Below are 15,000 nucleotides of genomic sequence, written 5' to 3' on the forward strand. Positions count from 1 at the left end.
ATGTTTGGTACGCAGAATATTTCTTTTGAGTATCACTTTTTTTATTATACACAGTATATTGTTGTAGTATTCTTTGTTTGAAGTAACAGTAATTTAATGTATCCCCAAAGAGAAGATCCCCATAATGCCATGTGAAGTGTGTTTTGAAAATAAATTTTGAGCTTCTTCTTTGTGTTGGCTTTGTAATTGCCCTTTTTCCTGAACTTGGGCCAAATATGCATCTTTCAGGGTGTGCTGTAAAGTATGTATATTTTCGTTATATTTAGATGGGAATAATTTTTTACACAGTGTCAGTGAGTTGATGTGTGGATCATGTCACCTATTTTGTAGACTTACTAGTTTCAATTCAGTAATTTTTTTTAATAAATCTCTGGAAGATAATGGATAACCATAGTAAAAGAATGGTTTACAGAAAGTTATTGAATTTAAAAGTTGATAATACAAGGATGCAAATGCATATTTATGCAATCAAGTTAAATTTGTTTTTTAAGTGGTTGAATATTTACATTGTTTTAATAAGTCACCAAATATTCTGTCACCGGCTTAAATATTTACTGCAAAAGTGTTTTTAAGCAATCCCCAAACATTTTGATCAGAGTTTGCAATAGAAACAACTATTAAAATGATGTTAAAATTTAGGAAGAAATAGAAGGAAAAAATGACAATCTTACTTCTTATCATATTACTTATCATAGTATTAAAACCATACATTAACTTTCTATAATATTAATTGAAGCATTTTGTGATCTTCAAAAAGGCTGCTTTAGTTTTAGTGCAAAATATATCTTACTGATTAGTTTAGAAACTTAAGAATACAGTAGACATTTGCATATAAAAAAAATATAACTTTTTTAAGCCAGTCACTTTGAATTATTTTGTATTGTAATTTTATAATACCCCATGCTAATAATTTGTAAAATATGTGTTTACTATATTCTGTTTGTCCTGACAAAAATTTTGCATATCTTAGGGTATGTTTTGGAGTTGCAGACAAAGTATTTTTGATGAAATGAAGAAGAAATTCTCTCAGGTGAAACTGCATGCATGGTGACTGCATGCTGCATGGCTATTTTATCCTAGGTGTAGTGCTGCAGTAATATTGGTGTTATATTCTTCATATTTGAATTATAGTAGTTGTTTTTTTCATTACATGGACGCATACTTGAGTAGACTTCTGTACCTAGAACAAACACTAGTGGAGATGACCTTCCAAGCAAATTATTACTGAAAAAATAAGGATAGCAGCATGGATGTCAAAAGAAGGAGTAACTTTATGTGATACAAAACATCCATAATAAACACTTCCTATACACAAGAAAGTACCTTAACAAGCACCTGAACTGCATGGGTCTCTCATACAATCTGCCAACCAGTCCTATCCTTGCTGCAACAGTAGTTTCCTTTTTATACTCTTTCTTTATGCTATGTGTGCCCTAGTTGCTATTACGGTTATATCTCCAGGCTTTTCTGAGAGAGGCTGAAGGTATCCCCTTAAATTCTGATTTGGTTGTACTTCCTGTGGCATGCCTCCATTCCAGAGCGGCAAATAGCAGGAAGTCTATAAAAGGCTTTCTACAGCAGCCCCAGTTTTAGATAGATAGACAGATAGATAGAAAGATACTTTATTAATCCCCAAGGGGAAATTCACATACTCCAGCAGCAACATACTGATAAAAACAATATTATTTGAAGAGTGATAAAAATTAAAAAATAAAAAGTTAAAAAATGCAAGGTGGAGAGTGCGAGGCAGGTGTAACAGTCAATAATCTTGTGTAGTGTTAACGTTTAAACACTCCAACCTCCCCCATCCCCCCCCCCCCCCCCCCCCCCCAACCCGCAATTAGTTGCATAGTGTGGGGAAGGAACAATCTCAGTCTGTCAGTGGAGCAGGACAGTGACAGCAGTCTGTCGCTGAAGCTGCTCCTCTGTCTGGAGATGATACTGTTCAGTGGATTCTCCATGATTGACAGGAGCCTGCTCAGCGCTTGTCGCTCCGCCACAGATGTCAAACTTTCCAGCTCCGTGCCTACAATAGAGCCTGCTTTCCTCACCAGTTTGTCCAGATGTTAAAGGACGCCAGCCTTCTAAGGAAGTATAGTCTGCTCTGTCCTCTCTTGAACAGAGAATCAGTATTGACAGTCCAGTCCAGTTTATCATCCAGCTGCACTCCCAGGTATTTATAGGTACCCTGTGTACCCTGTGCACACAGTCACCTCTGATAATCACGGGGTCCGTGAGGGGCCTGGGCCTCCTAAAATTCACCACCAGCTCTTTGGTTTTGCTGGTGTTCAGTTGTAGGTGGTTTGAGTCGCACCGTTTAACAAAGTCCTTGATTAAGTTCCTGTTCTCTACCTCCTGCCCATTGCTGATGCAGCCCACAATAGCAGTGTCGTCAGTGAACTTTTGCACGTGGCAGGACTTCGAGTTGTATTGGAAGTCCAATATATATAGGCTGAACAGGACCGGGGAAAGCACAGTCCCCTGCGGTGCTGCTGACCACAATGTCAGACCTGCAGTTCCCGAGACGCACATACTGAGGTCTGTCTGTAAGGTAGTTCACGATCCATGCCACCAGGTATGAATCTACTGCCATCTCTGTCAGCTTGTCCCTAAGGAGCAGAGGTTGGATGGTGTTGAAGGCGCTAGAGTAGTCCAGAAACATAATTCTTACTGCACCACTGCCTCTGTCCAAGTGGGAGAGGGATCGGTGTAGCATATAGATGATGGCATCCTCCGCTCCCACCTTCTCCTGGTATGCGAACTGCAGAGGGTCGACTGCGTGGCGGACCTGTGGCCTCAGGTGGTGAAGCAGCAGTCACTCTTTGGTCTTTATCACATGTGACGTCAGGGCGGCAGGCCTGAAGTCATTCAGTTCACCAGGACATGATACCTTTGGGACTTGGGTGACGCAAGAAGTTTTTCAAAGCCTCGGGACTCTCCCCTGTTCCAGGCTCAGGTTGAAGATGCCCTGTAGCGAACTCCCCAGCTCCAATGCACAGGCCTTCAACAGTCGTGACAATACTCCATCTTGACCCACTGCTTTGCTGGCACAAAGTCTCCTCAGCTCTCTTACCTGGGCTGCTGCAATTGTGGGTGGGGGAAAACTGTCTACCTATGCTGGTATCAGTAGAAGGACGGGTGGAGGATCAGTGCTGAAAAAGTTGTTCATCAGGTTTGCTTTCTCCCTGTCTCTGTCGATGGAGGCACCCCGCTTCGAGCTGCAGCCAGTGATGATCTTTGTCCCATCCCACACTTCCTTCATGCTGTTATTCTGCAACTTTTGCTCCAGTTTTCTCCTGTACTGCTCCTTCGCCGCTCTGAGCTGGACTCGGAGTTCCATCTGCACACTCTTGAGCTCAAGCTGATCACTGCCTTTAAAAGCCCTTTTCTTCAGGTTCAAAAGGCCCTTGATGTCACTTGTAATCCGTGGCTTGATGTTAGCATAGCACCATACTATTCTTACTGGCACTACAATATCCATACAGAAGTTGATTTAGTCAGTAGTGCAGTCAACAACCTCCTCAATGTTCTCACTATGTGACCCCTGCAGGATATCCCAGTCCGTAGTTCCAAAGCAGTTTCTCAGAGCCTGCTCTGTCTCAGGGGACCACTTCCTGAATGAGCGTGTGGTTGTAGGTAGCTCCCTCACTCTTGGTTTGTAGTGAGGCTGAAGCAGAACCAGGTTATGATCTGCTTTCCCAAGCGCAGGCAGCGGGGTGGCGCTGTATGGGTCCTTAACGTTTGCATAAAGTAGGTCAATAATCCTATTTCCCCGGGTGTTACAATCCACATACTGGGAGAAGGCAGGTAATGTTTTTTCCAGCGTCACATGGTTAAAATCGCCAGAGGTTAGCACATGCGCCTTGGGGGTGCTGTGTTTGTAGTTTAGCAACAGCGGAGTGGATGATGTCACCCGCTATCTCCACGTCCGCTCGGGGAGGGATGTAAACAATAACAACAATGACGTGTCCAAACTCTCTGGGCAAGTAATAGGGACGCAGACTTACGGCCAACAGTTCGATGTCCCTGCAGCAAGTTGAGATTTTGACGTTTACATGTCCAGGGTTGCACTACCTTGTGTTAACATAGAGAGCGAGTCCTCCTTTCTGCTTCCCGCAGGTATTTGCATCTCTGTTCGCTCTAACTGTGCTAAACCGGGTAGCTCCATCTGGGATGCTAGTTGTTGGCCACGTTTCACAAAAATACAACAAACTGCATTCTCTGTAGGTCCTGACATTTTTCACCAGCGCAGCCAGTTCGTCGATCTTATTTGGTAGTGAGTTCACATTTCCCAGGATCACAGAAGGCACCGAAGGCTTGTATTGCCACTTCCTCGCTAGCTACTTAATCTTTAGATTAGTGCCAGCTCTGCTGCCACGATATGGCCTTCTTACCTCTTCAGGTAAATAGGGAACCACACCGGCACGGGCCTTTGTTCTCAGCGCTAGAAGTTGATTACCTGAATAGACAAGTCTCTGCATGTAAAAATTCATGTCTAAGTAGTAAAAAGTGTCCAGGAAACAAGTCCACATAAAAGAAAGTGGTAGGAATGATCGGAGAGATAGCGAAAAAGGTAGAAAGAAAGGCAGCCACTCACGGCAGCGCCTAACTACCAAAGTTTTGCCCTCATGCAGAGTGTTGTGTCGAAGCTAGAACACCCAGGCAACTGCTTCTTTAAAATCTTTTAACTTCCCTGATTGAATATGTAGGTCACTGCATGTACTAGCAACTAGGGTTCTCTTAGAATGGCAGAGAAAGATATAGAACAGGCCAGCGTCAGAGAAAGTAGATGGGACGTGAGAAGATTGTGTGTGACATACATAGGGCAGCTGTTCTCTGCACTTGTCATTTGTATATCTGGCACTGGTTATGTGAAGTACTTGTACATTTTTTGTAAGTAACAAACAATAAAAAGGTTGAACACCAGAGATTTAAATACACTTAAGAATAACTAAAACTTAAGCAAAACTGACTATAACAAGAGTGAAATTTCATGCTCTCTGTCCTCTATACCCTTGTTCTCATTTACTCACTGTGTGCTGTGTCCTTTAGTATTACAATTAACAATTAGCTTTTGATTCAGATGCTTTCGCAGTGCCTATGGTTTTCACTCTAGTTTCAGAAATAAATCATTTTATTTCATTACTGCCATCAGACAGTGTGATCATGGTATACCTTTTTTGAAAGTGAAATTGAGGATAAATTTGGTATGCACTTCAAAAAAATAACATCTGTATGTTTTGAAAAGGGATTAGTAGGTATGTTACAGTTAATAGAAACAATTATTTTCTTGTGGATGCTGTCAATAGTAGTCATGCCAGGGTAATACAGCTTGTCCTGCAGAAAATGGCTACTTCTGGTAAAGGGATTGCATACAATATTTGGGATTAGATTATAAAATTCAAAATGGCCACATTCTGCCAGAACTAAGCAACTTATAAACCAAGAATCAAATTTCGATGTAATTCTAAATAAAAAATTTGGAGGGTATATAGTCAGATCACACTTTGGCTGAAATTCTTTCAACAGCCTTGACTAACATTTACTTTAAAGCTTTTATTTTCCTTGTGTGACAAGTAAAGTGATATACATGCTGCAACCATACACCCATACCAACTTTGCTGATGTAAGTAGCACATTTATTTCATGTGGACAGAGAGTTAAACATGTAGTGAACACTTTCACCTACTACATGTTGCAGTATGAGGCTTTGTGTTCACAAAGTTCATTTGTGAGACTAATTTGTGCCTACAGGAGAGCAGTAGATGTAATTTCCATTGCATTTTGTGATTTTGGTGAAGATTTTTTTTTTTGTCATTAAATTATAAAATTCATTCTGAAGTTGACATGTGGAAATTACTTACACTTAATTTTATCTTTTGTTTTTTTTAGATGTGTTTATATTAAATTCTTTTTAAGTCTGAAATATTCAAAGTCATCACTTGTTTAAGTGTTACGTTTTTCATTGGGTTAGAAATGAAAGAGATGTTGCACGAGGAAAATAAAAATGCAGATCGCATAAGAGTTTATTATTTATGTACAGATGCATGCCAAACTTACACTGTTATAAAGTATATCAAAAAGTTTAAAGAATTATTTACTGGGTTTTCTGACTAAAAATTAAATCCCCTCATTGTTTTTCCCCTTTTCAACAATTTCCAGTCATAGCTTTATTTACATTATCTTAGTGAGTTGGGGATATTTGAGGTACACTCTGTGAATGCCAGTTGTGTACTTTGACATCCTCAGGTACTCTGGTCAAACCACTCTACAATCTGTGCCAACAGTAGACTTTTGTCTTAAGTTGTAAGGGTGAATTCATGTGTGTGCCAGAGATAACAACCAATTATTGCTCAACCGGTTCAATGTACACAAAATAAAAGTTAGGCATAATCAAAGATGACACGGTTAGTAAGTGGGCTTCTTGTGTACATGCAGTACTCCATATTCTGTTGGCTTCTTTTTACTCTTCATAGTGTGATACAAAATACATTCAAATTCAAGCATGACTGGATTGTCAAGCGCTCTTGTATACATAATCTTCATAGAAATGGGGTTTGGGGAGTGGCATGGTTGTAAAATAAATGCAGTATTGCAGAGAACTGAGGTATCTTCTTGGAAGTCAGACCATGATATGCCACGATGCTCTAATTTTCAAAGTAAAAATAGGGAACTGCCAGTACATCATACCAGCCCATTTCAAGCCCTGGATACAACACAAGCCAGGAGCAAAAGCGTGCCTTGGTCAGTTTAAATAAATGCTTACACAGCTCAGTAAAGGGGTTCAACATGGACAAAACATGTAGCAGGTGGAAATTGTACATAGTTCATGATACTCTTTCTTTCCATGTGTTCTTATCTCTACAATGATTAAAAAGTTGAGGTCATTCGATGGGACATATAAATGTAACAACTTAAACGAAACCATGATTTAGTGTATATTACTTTTGATCTAAACCCCTCAAACCTTTTGTAGTTGTAAAATATTACAGATCATAGAGTTCTATTCAAATCTGAGTGAAGCTACCACTTTTACCGGACCTTCTACCTAAAATTCCTGCTATTTTCTTCTGTTTGAATTCAAAAGAATACAGTGGCCATCAACAAAAGCCAAATCACTAGGAAAAGTGAGAATTGATATATGGCAGGAATGATTTAGACATATTGCAATTGTATGTAGCATGCTCAGGTGCGGGCGGCACATTCCCTGAATGGAGTTTGCATGTTCTCCCCTTATCTGTGTGGCTTTCCTCTGGTTTCTTCCTACAGTCCAAAGACATGCAGGTTAGGTGGATTGGTGATGCTAAATTGGTTGTGTGTGTGTTAATCTTGCCTTGCGCCCTGTGCTTTCTTGGTTAGGCTCCTGCTACCCTGCTCATAATTAAATGAACTTAGAAAATGGTTTAAGTATATTCAAGAGCAGAGAGCACCAGTGAATCAATTTTATTTGCTACTGGGTAGGAAAAATAAATACATATTCAGAAAAGTACTCAGTTACTTACATAGCTGACAATAAACAGGCCCAATGTCTTAGGAAATTTCCTATGTGATGCCAGATAACACAGATAGTTGATTTATGTCATATTAAGAAAGCTTATAGGTGTGTTTTCATGCAAACTGTTAATAGCTGCTTATAATGGATACCTAAACTGAAGTGTTACCTAGAATGAATATACCCCCTATGATACAGTATATGGGAAATATTAAAACATCAACCTTCTGTCTATGGATGTATTCTTTAAATGGTTAGTTGTCAGTAACCACGTAACATTCATTTGTAACCATCATATGCTTATATTAATGAAAGTTGTCCAGTTTACTGAGGAATGTTGCCTCATGAATTAAGAGAGGAGGAGGTTGGGAGCTACAGTGCGTTGCCGCACCCCCACATGATGAACCACCCAGGCTGGGACCCAAGTACAGCCTTGCAACAGGTGACTCCTCAGCACTACGCTGAAACAGTGTGAGGTTTTTATGGTGGCTGGAGTGGCAGTCCTGCCACCAAGTCCTAAGTTTTCCATGCAAGCTGGATGACCTGCTTGTAGGGCTTGAAGCAGATTATTGTCATACCCAGGACGAAGTAATTACAGGTGAAGGGGCTTGCTCAAGGGCCCAACAAGGTAGAGTCACTTCTGGCATTTACAGGATTTGAACCAGCTACCTTCCAGTTCCTGGCGCAGATCCCTAGCCTCAGAGCCTCCACTCTGCCCCTTTGAATTAAGTAACATCATATACTGTATTTTTTGTTTTTTAACACAACTACTGCAATACTATAATGCTAGTAGGTTAGGTTCTACTTCAATTCTACTTCATATAATTTGTGAACATGTATACATTTTTCTTTTGTGTCCTTTTATTTCCTTACATTGTCTTGTTGCATTCACCGGGGATCAAAAAATGAAATGTACTCTATATTAAAGCCTTATTTAGCGTATTAAATACGTCCCAAGTGATGAGTATTTTGTGCCACATCAATATAACAATATTCCTGTAACATATACATTTTATTGCTTACTCTCTCTTACTTAAATAACTTTTTGATTCATAAAGTAGCGCTATAGTAAGCGTTTAAAGTGCCTGACTATTGTGATTGCCATGAAAAATATTAAAATAGTTTCTTTTATGTAATTTCAGTGTGTTGTCTGGCATTACTTTTTACCCTATTATTTATATTAAAACAAATTGCTGTTTTAAAAATGTATTCAATATTAATCAGATGTAAATATTCTAATTCTTGCATTTTTATTTAGTAATGAAAAAATCAAATCTCTGATAAGGCTCAAATTATTTCAAATGAGTAAGCAAATCCTTTTAGCAAATCTAAGAATCTTTACAGAGGAATAGATAGATGGAAGGAAAATGGGCAAAATAAATAAAAATAACAGTTTTTCTCAATCTAACCAACAGAAAGTTCAAAGCAATTATATTCTTTCATATTGAAAATACAGTAGATGTGACCAGTTTCTTCCCAGTTTCTGATTGGAAAAATGTTTTTTTCAGAAAAGTCTGAATTGAACTTGGAATGCAGTTGTAATCCATTTATAATTCTTGCCAAGTACATATTAACTAAATTATTGTATGGATTATGTGATAAAAGAACAGGTGTTTTTTAGAAGTTACTTAATTAGAATATTTTTTTTAATCTAGATAGAAAATGCAGCAGATGAGCCCCGAGTGCTGTGTATTATTCAAGACACAACAAATGCGAAGACTGTGAATGAGCGAATTACCTTAAATCTTCCAGCTTCAACTTCTGTCAGAAAGGTTTTTGAGGAAGTGGCCTCAAAAGCTGGCTATATAAATGGTACTTTTGACCTGGTATGGGGCAGTGCAACAAACATGGTGAGTATGTTGGTTCATTTTAATGCCTTATGAATTATCCTGAAGACCTTGTCTTTTGGAAAAATAAAGGATGTCTTTCTCCAGTTGTGTATCCCAGTTTTTAAAATGTTTTTATCTTCTATTTGCATTCATCAATATCATTAAATTATCAATACAGTTAATTGATTCTGATTTGGCCTAGTGGTGTGTAGGCCCAGCAACAGACTACTATTCTGTCAAAGGTTGGTTCCAGCCTTGTGCTGAAGGCTTTCCTGTATTAAACAACTAAATAAACATCTGGGAAACTTATTTCTTTCAATGGTTAGTAGCATGGTGATTTTAAAATTTTTTCATGCTTCTTTGTCTTAAGATGTTTATTCTTTCTCTTTTTCATCTGAAAGGCTCCATTAGACTATAACAGTGAAAGAACTCTAACAGAAAATGGTTTTGAACCAGGAAAGAAAAAATTTTCTACATCTGACAGATAAAGATGGTGAGCAGCCTCAGGTAGCATCAGTAAGTAAACACCTCATTTTACATATTTTTTCAACTTCCTTAATTGCTAAATGACTGTTTAAAGAATTTTGAGTGGAATTACTGCTATAATGTTTTACTGTTTGTTGCCACTTTTGTAAAACTTCTAGTACTTTGTTTTTGTCTTTTTGTTTTTTTGTTTTTTTTATTTTGAATAAGAAATATTTATTTTTCAAAAGCGGAACATTTATAATAGCATACTACTCGATCAAACAAATAATAAAATAATAGCTACAACCCTGTACCTCAAAATTTATAAAGAAAAAAACAATTGAAAAATACAAATGCAGTACAAAGGAATGGAGAAGCAAAATAAGATTAGACTCCCACCTAAAAAAGAGAAACAAAAAACTATCTAGCCTTTTAAATGTAATTGACTCTCTTATGCTATTAATAGTTCTGTCACAGGCCCAGCATTCTTGCCATGTTTCAAAAAAATTTTGGACATACCTTCCAATAGAATTTTTTTTCTAATATTAGGTAATATACAGTTAGGTCCATGAGTATTTGGACAGTGACATGATTTTCATTATTTTGTTATTGTTATTATTTTATTATGCCACCACATTGGATTTGAAATGAAGAAATCATTACATGATTGAAGTGTAGACTTTCAGCTGTAGTTCAAGAGGTTTAATGCATGAGCTGTTTTAGGAATGACAGCCACTTTTATACATGGTCTTCCCATATTCTTCAATGACTGCAAAGGAGTTTCAACCAAATGTTGAATATGATCATTATATTCATGAATGTTTGTCTAAACACTTTTCAGCTCCTCAAAACAGGGGGAACCTGTATAAAAATAGTTGTCATTCCTAACCGGCTCATATGATGCAGTATTTACATTAAACCCATAGAATTAAAGCTAAATGTCTTCACTTCTGTCACATTATGACCTCTTCATTTCACATTCATTGTGGTGGCATACAGAGCCAAAATTATGAAAGTTGTGTCACTGTCCAGATATTTACGGACATAACTGTAGAACATTGCTTACCCACTGAGTTGTAGAAGGTGGGTTGAGGTTTTTTCATTTGAGCAAGATAAGTATGCATGCTGGTAGTTTTTTTTCTGTTTTTTTGTATTAATTGCAGTTAATGTTCTTATTAATTTTTGTTTAGGATGAATCAGGAACAGCAGACAGCAGTGGCCTTGAAGACAGCTCTCAGGACAGATTTATTGGTCCTTTGGCAAGAGATTGCACAGCTGGTTGCAGCAGTGACTACAGCAGCCAAAGTTACTCCTATTCCTCTATATTGAGCAAATCTGAAACAGGTAATGGCACCCTAGCTGTTGAAACATTCTTTTAACGCACACTTATTTATTTCGGTGTTCACGAAGGTATAATTTTATTTTTAATTTGTTTTTCACCAAAAAAATTGCTCATTAGATTGTATATAGTTTGTAGTCTGTTATATATTTTATTATGCATTTTTAGTTGGAATATGGTGCTTGTACATCCATAAGTGAAAATGGCTTCTTAAAATCTTCACTAGTGAAGCAAGAGAATTTGCTGTGAAAATGTTCTTTAATTTTGAGTGTGACAAATAACTTAAACATACGGAACACTAATAGAAGAGAAAATTTTGCCTTTGGTCCCACCTTAATTATTAAATGAAAAAAGTGAACATCTTGTGACCGTTACCTAGCAAAGTTATCATCCTGTGTTAAGTATTGCACTGGACATATTCGTGGTATGTACTTATGGAAAAAAAAGTTACTGTGTAATATTTTATTAAAAAGTATTTTTTTAAAAATAACAATTTCACTCTCTATCATATCTACAGGATACGTAGGTTTAGTAAACCAAGCTATGACCTGCTATTTAAACAGCTTACTTCAGACTCTTTTTATGACTCCAGAATTCAGGAATGCGCTTTATAAGTAAGTTTGATTGTTATAAATATTTTTTAATAATAAAAAAAAAAGTTTGATTTGCCTTTCTACTCAGATTTTAAAATGTTGGCCAAAAAATTATTTAAATATTTAGAGATTCTGAAGTTGTCAGAAAAATATTCTGTTAACTACTTTCACAGTTTGAAAGTGAAGATAGGCAATGATTTAACATTAAAATATGATTGATTCATAAACTGGCAGTGCCAGTGTTTAATCGAAGTAATTTATTCTGATAAAAAATAACCCCTCATCAAGAAATAATATTTTTTAACAAATGTAACTTGAAGTTTGATTTGTCAATTTACTGAATGGTGATATGGTCAACAAATTGATTGCTAAAAACTGTTGTTGAATTCATTCCTAATTGCTCATTTTTTCCATTGCTTAAATGGTGACTGTGCACTATGTTTGACTTGTGTAATTTATTATATATATTAAACTTTTATCTGACTGGTTGTCTTATCATCAAGGACCTACCAGTACTGTGCTAGTAACAAACACCACCAACATTAGCTATATAAGAAATTCTATTTTAAAAAATAGTGCTTTTTCCAGATTTCATTCCATTACAGACTGCATAAAAAAGTACTTTTTAAATACATAATACGTGTCCTAATGGAATATTTTAGCATTTAAGTTGCTCTTTTTACAAATAATTCATATTTCAGTGATATTAAACCAAAAATACAAGCAAACCAATTTATTTTACCCACAATTGTTTTTTTCCTTTTGTTATGCAGTATGGGATTTTCTGCCAAACATTATGTTGGTTGGAACAGGAAGCAAAACTAAGCAGTGTCTTTTTTTTCATGCTTTAGTGTCCCTTACTGTGTTCTTACATTTTCTTGTAATTAGTTGGGAATTTGAGGAATTGGAGGAAGACCCAATTACAAGTATCCCATACCAACTCCAGCGGCTGTTTGTTTTACTACAGACAAGTAAGAAAAGAGCTATTGAAACAACAGATGTGACCCGCAGCTTCGGTTGGGATAGCAGCGAAGGTAATTGACTATGAAATGTTTGTGACTGTCCGAAATGAATGCATTTAAAGTAATCTGTTTTACAACTTTTTCCAATCATAATAATATATTTATAGAACCAAGAATCTACAGTACGTATAATACAAGAGCCAAACTGATTGTCTCAGTTAATGCTTGCAGATGCATTTGTTGCTGTCAGTCATGTGTCAGAGATTATGGCATAAAGTGTGAACAACATCCATTAAAAATGTCAAGCTGCCTATAGAGTAATGGCAACACAGATGGATAGATAATAATAATAATCAGTCTATTCTCAGTGTATGTTGTGTTAGCAGGACAAAGGAGCTGGTTTGGTAGGGATAACTGTTTAGCAGCTCTCATAAGAAAATAAAAATGAAAGCCATTTCTTTCTGTTCAGTGATCTTTTTTACCAGCATATGTTTTGGCTGGTGTAATGTCATCTTGCATGCCTTAAAATTCAAAGTTCAGTGGAAGTCTTGCTATTGAAGCTGAGTGCACATAATAATAATAATAATAATAATAATAATGTAGTCTTGTAGTCCTCTTTTTGGTTTTGTTTATCCATCACTTAGCAGCACAACATACTACTGTATGCCACAAAGAAGCAAATTTAAATCTAAAGAAATGTAATTGCGGGTGCACATTTTGAGTATATTTCAAAACAAATTGACTCCCTTTTAAGGATTAAGAATCATTTAACCTTTAATCGTTTTCTGTCTAATATTACACACAACAATGCAAGCGCACATTTCCAGAAAATGTCTTATTTATGTAATGTATGTGTACAAATTTTACTTGCATTAAGTGTTAACATATTACAGATGCTCTTTACTGAGAGGTGCTCTGTGTTTTTGTTTAGGGATAAGAGCATATCTGTGTGCTCCATGGTTGGTTGTAGGAGTTAAAATCCATTTAATGTATACATCTATGTATAAGCTAAATATGCTTGTCAGGAAGAACCTGCACAAAGGAGATGTTGATATTAGTGGTAGTGAAGGTGCACAATCTTCACTCACACTTCTTCATTTACTTTTAGGACTGCACGTTGCAAATCATGTGCAGAACTATGAGGAACAGCAGAAAGTTGCACCACTTTGGATTAACCCTAGATGGTATGGGGAGAGTGGTTGAATCAGTCTTAGTCAGGCCCTACCAGGAGTACGAGTACATGACAGCTGACAGTATCATTCAGGGGATCATTGATCATGCAACTTAATTTGCCACATCAAGGTGCTGACTCAGTGGAGGGAAGCTAAATATGCTTCTGATGCATTAATCATGGCAGTCAGTGAATTATTGGGCCAACAGTGTTTTGTTTGTTCACATAAGCTCACTTAAAGACTATGCCTGCAAGTCCCTTGATTATACAGTAGCAGTTAGCTTCTCAACAATGCTTTTGGTTGCAGGTCTGCCTGGCAGATTTTCGTGTGTTGTATTACCGATTTCTTGTGTCAGACTTTGTCCATGAAGTGGTACATTAATGCGATATACTTGTCAGTTATTTGCACCGTCCAAAAGTTATATGTAAGTACATGCTTTAATCTGCTATTTGCGGATGACGTGGTTCTGTTGGCTTCATCGGACAGTGACCTCCAGCTCTCACTGGAGCCATTCACAGCTGAGTGTGAAGCGGCGGGGATGAGAGCCAGCACCTCTAAATCCAAGGCCATGGTTCTCTGCCGGAAAAGGGTGGAATGCTCTCTCCAGGTTGGGAACACATTACTGCCTCAAGTGGAGTAGTTCAACTATCTCGGGGTCTTGTTCATGAGTGAGGAAAGAATGGAGTGGGAGGTTGACAGACGGATCAGTGCGGCATCCGAATGTAATGTGGGCTCTGGCAACGGTCCGTCATGGTGAAGAGAGAGCTGAGCCAAAAGGCGAGGCTGTCGATTTACCAGTCGATCTACGTTCCTACTCTCCCCTATGGCCACAAGCTTTGGGTAGTGACCGAAAGAGCAAGATCGCGGATACAAGCGGCCGAAATGAGTTTTCTCCACAAGGTGGCTGGACTTTCCTTTAGGGATAGGGTGAGGAGTTCAGTTATCCGGGAGAGACTCGGAGTAGAGTCGCTGCTCCTCCGCATTGAGAGGCAAGTTCTCAGCTCCTTATTCAAAGTCCTTTGGTTCAGACAGGTTTGAAATGATCATTTTTCACATTCTGGAATGGTAGGAACATACAGTTTGTCACTGGTATTGTTCTGGGTTCCTGAGGAAATTCTGCAGTGTGGTGTGACTGCACTTTCATGACT

The 15,000-nt window shown here is 37.7% G+C and overlaps 1 protein-coding gene across 1 annotated transcript in view; it reads left to right on the forward strand.

Moving 5' to 3' along the window:
* The window catches only part of usp47 (ubiquitin specific peptidase 47), a 153,723-nt gene that overhangs the window by 62,718 nt on the left and 76,005 nt on the right, over positions 1-15,000 (forward strand). Inside the window, 7 exon segments of the mRNA XM_051922745.1 lie at positions 971-1,030; positions 9,148-9,342; positions 9,723-9,782; positions 9,784-9,837; positions 10,977-11,130; positions 11,643-11,739; positions 12,607-12,752. Coding sequence (XP_051778705.1) covers positions 971-1,030; positions 9,148-9,342; positions 9,723-9,782; positions 9,784-9,837; positions 10,977-11,130; positions 11,643-11,739; positions 12,607-12,752 — 766 coding nt within the window.

The sequence above is a fragment of the Erpetoichthys calabaricus genome, chromosome 2 (genome assembly GCF_900747795.2).
Source record: "Erpetoichthys calabaricus chromosome 2, fErpCal1.3, whole genome shotgun sequence".
NCBI classification, from domain to species: Eukaryota; Metazoa; Chordata; class Cladistia; order Polypteriformes; family Polypteridae; genus Erpetoichthys; species Erpetoichthys calabaricus.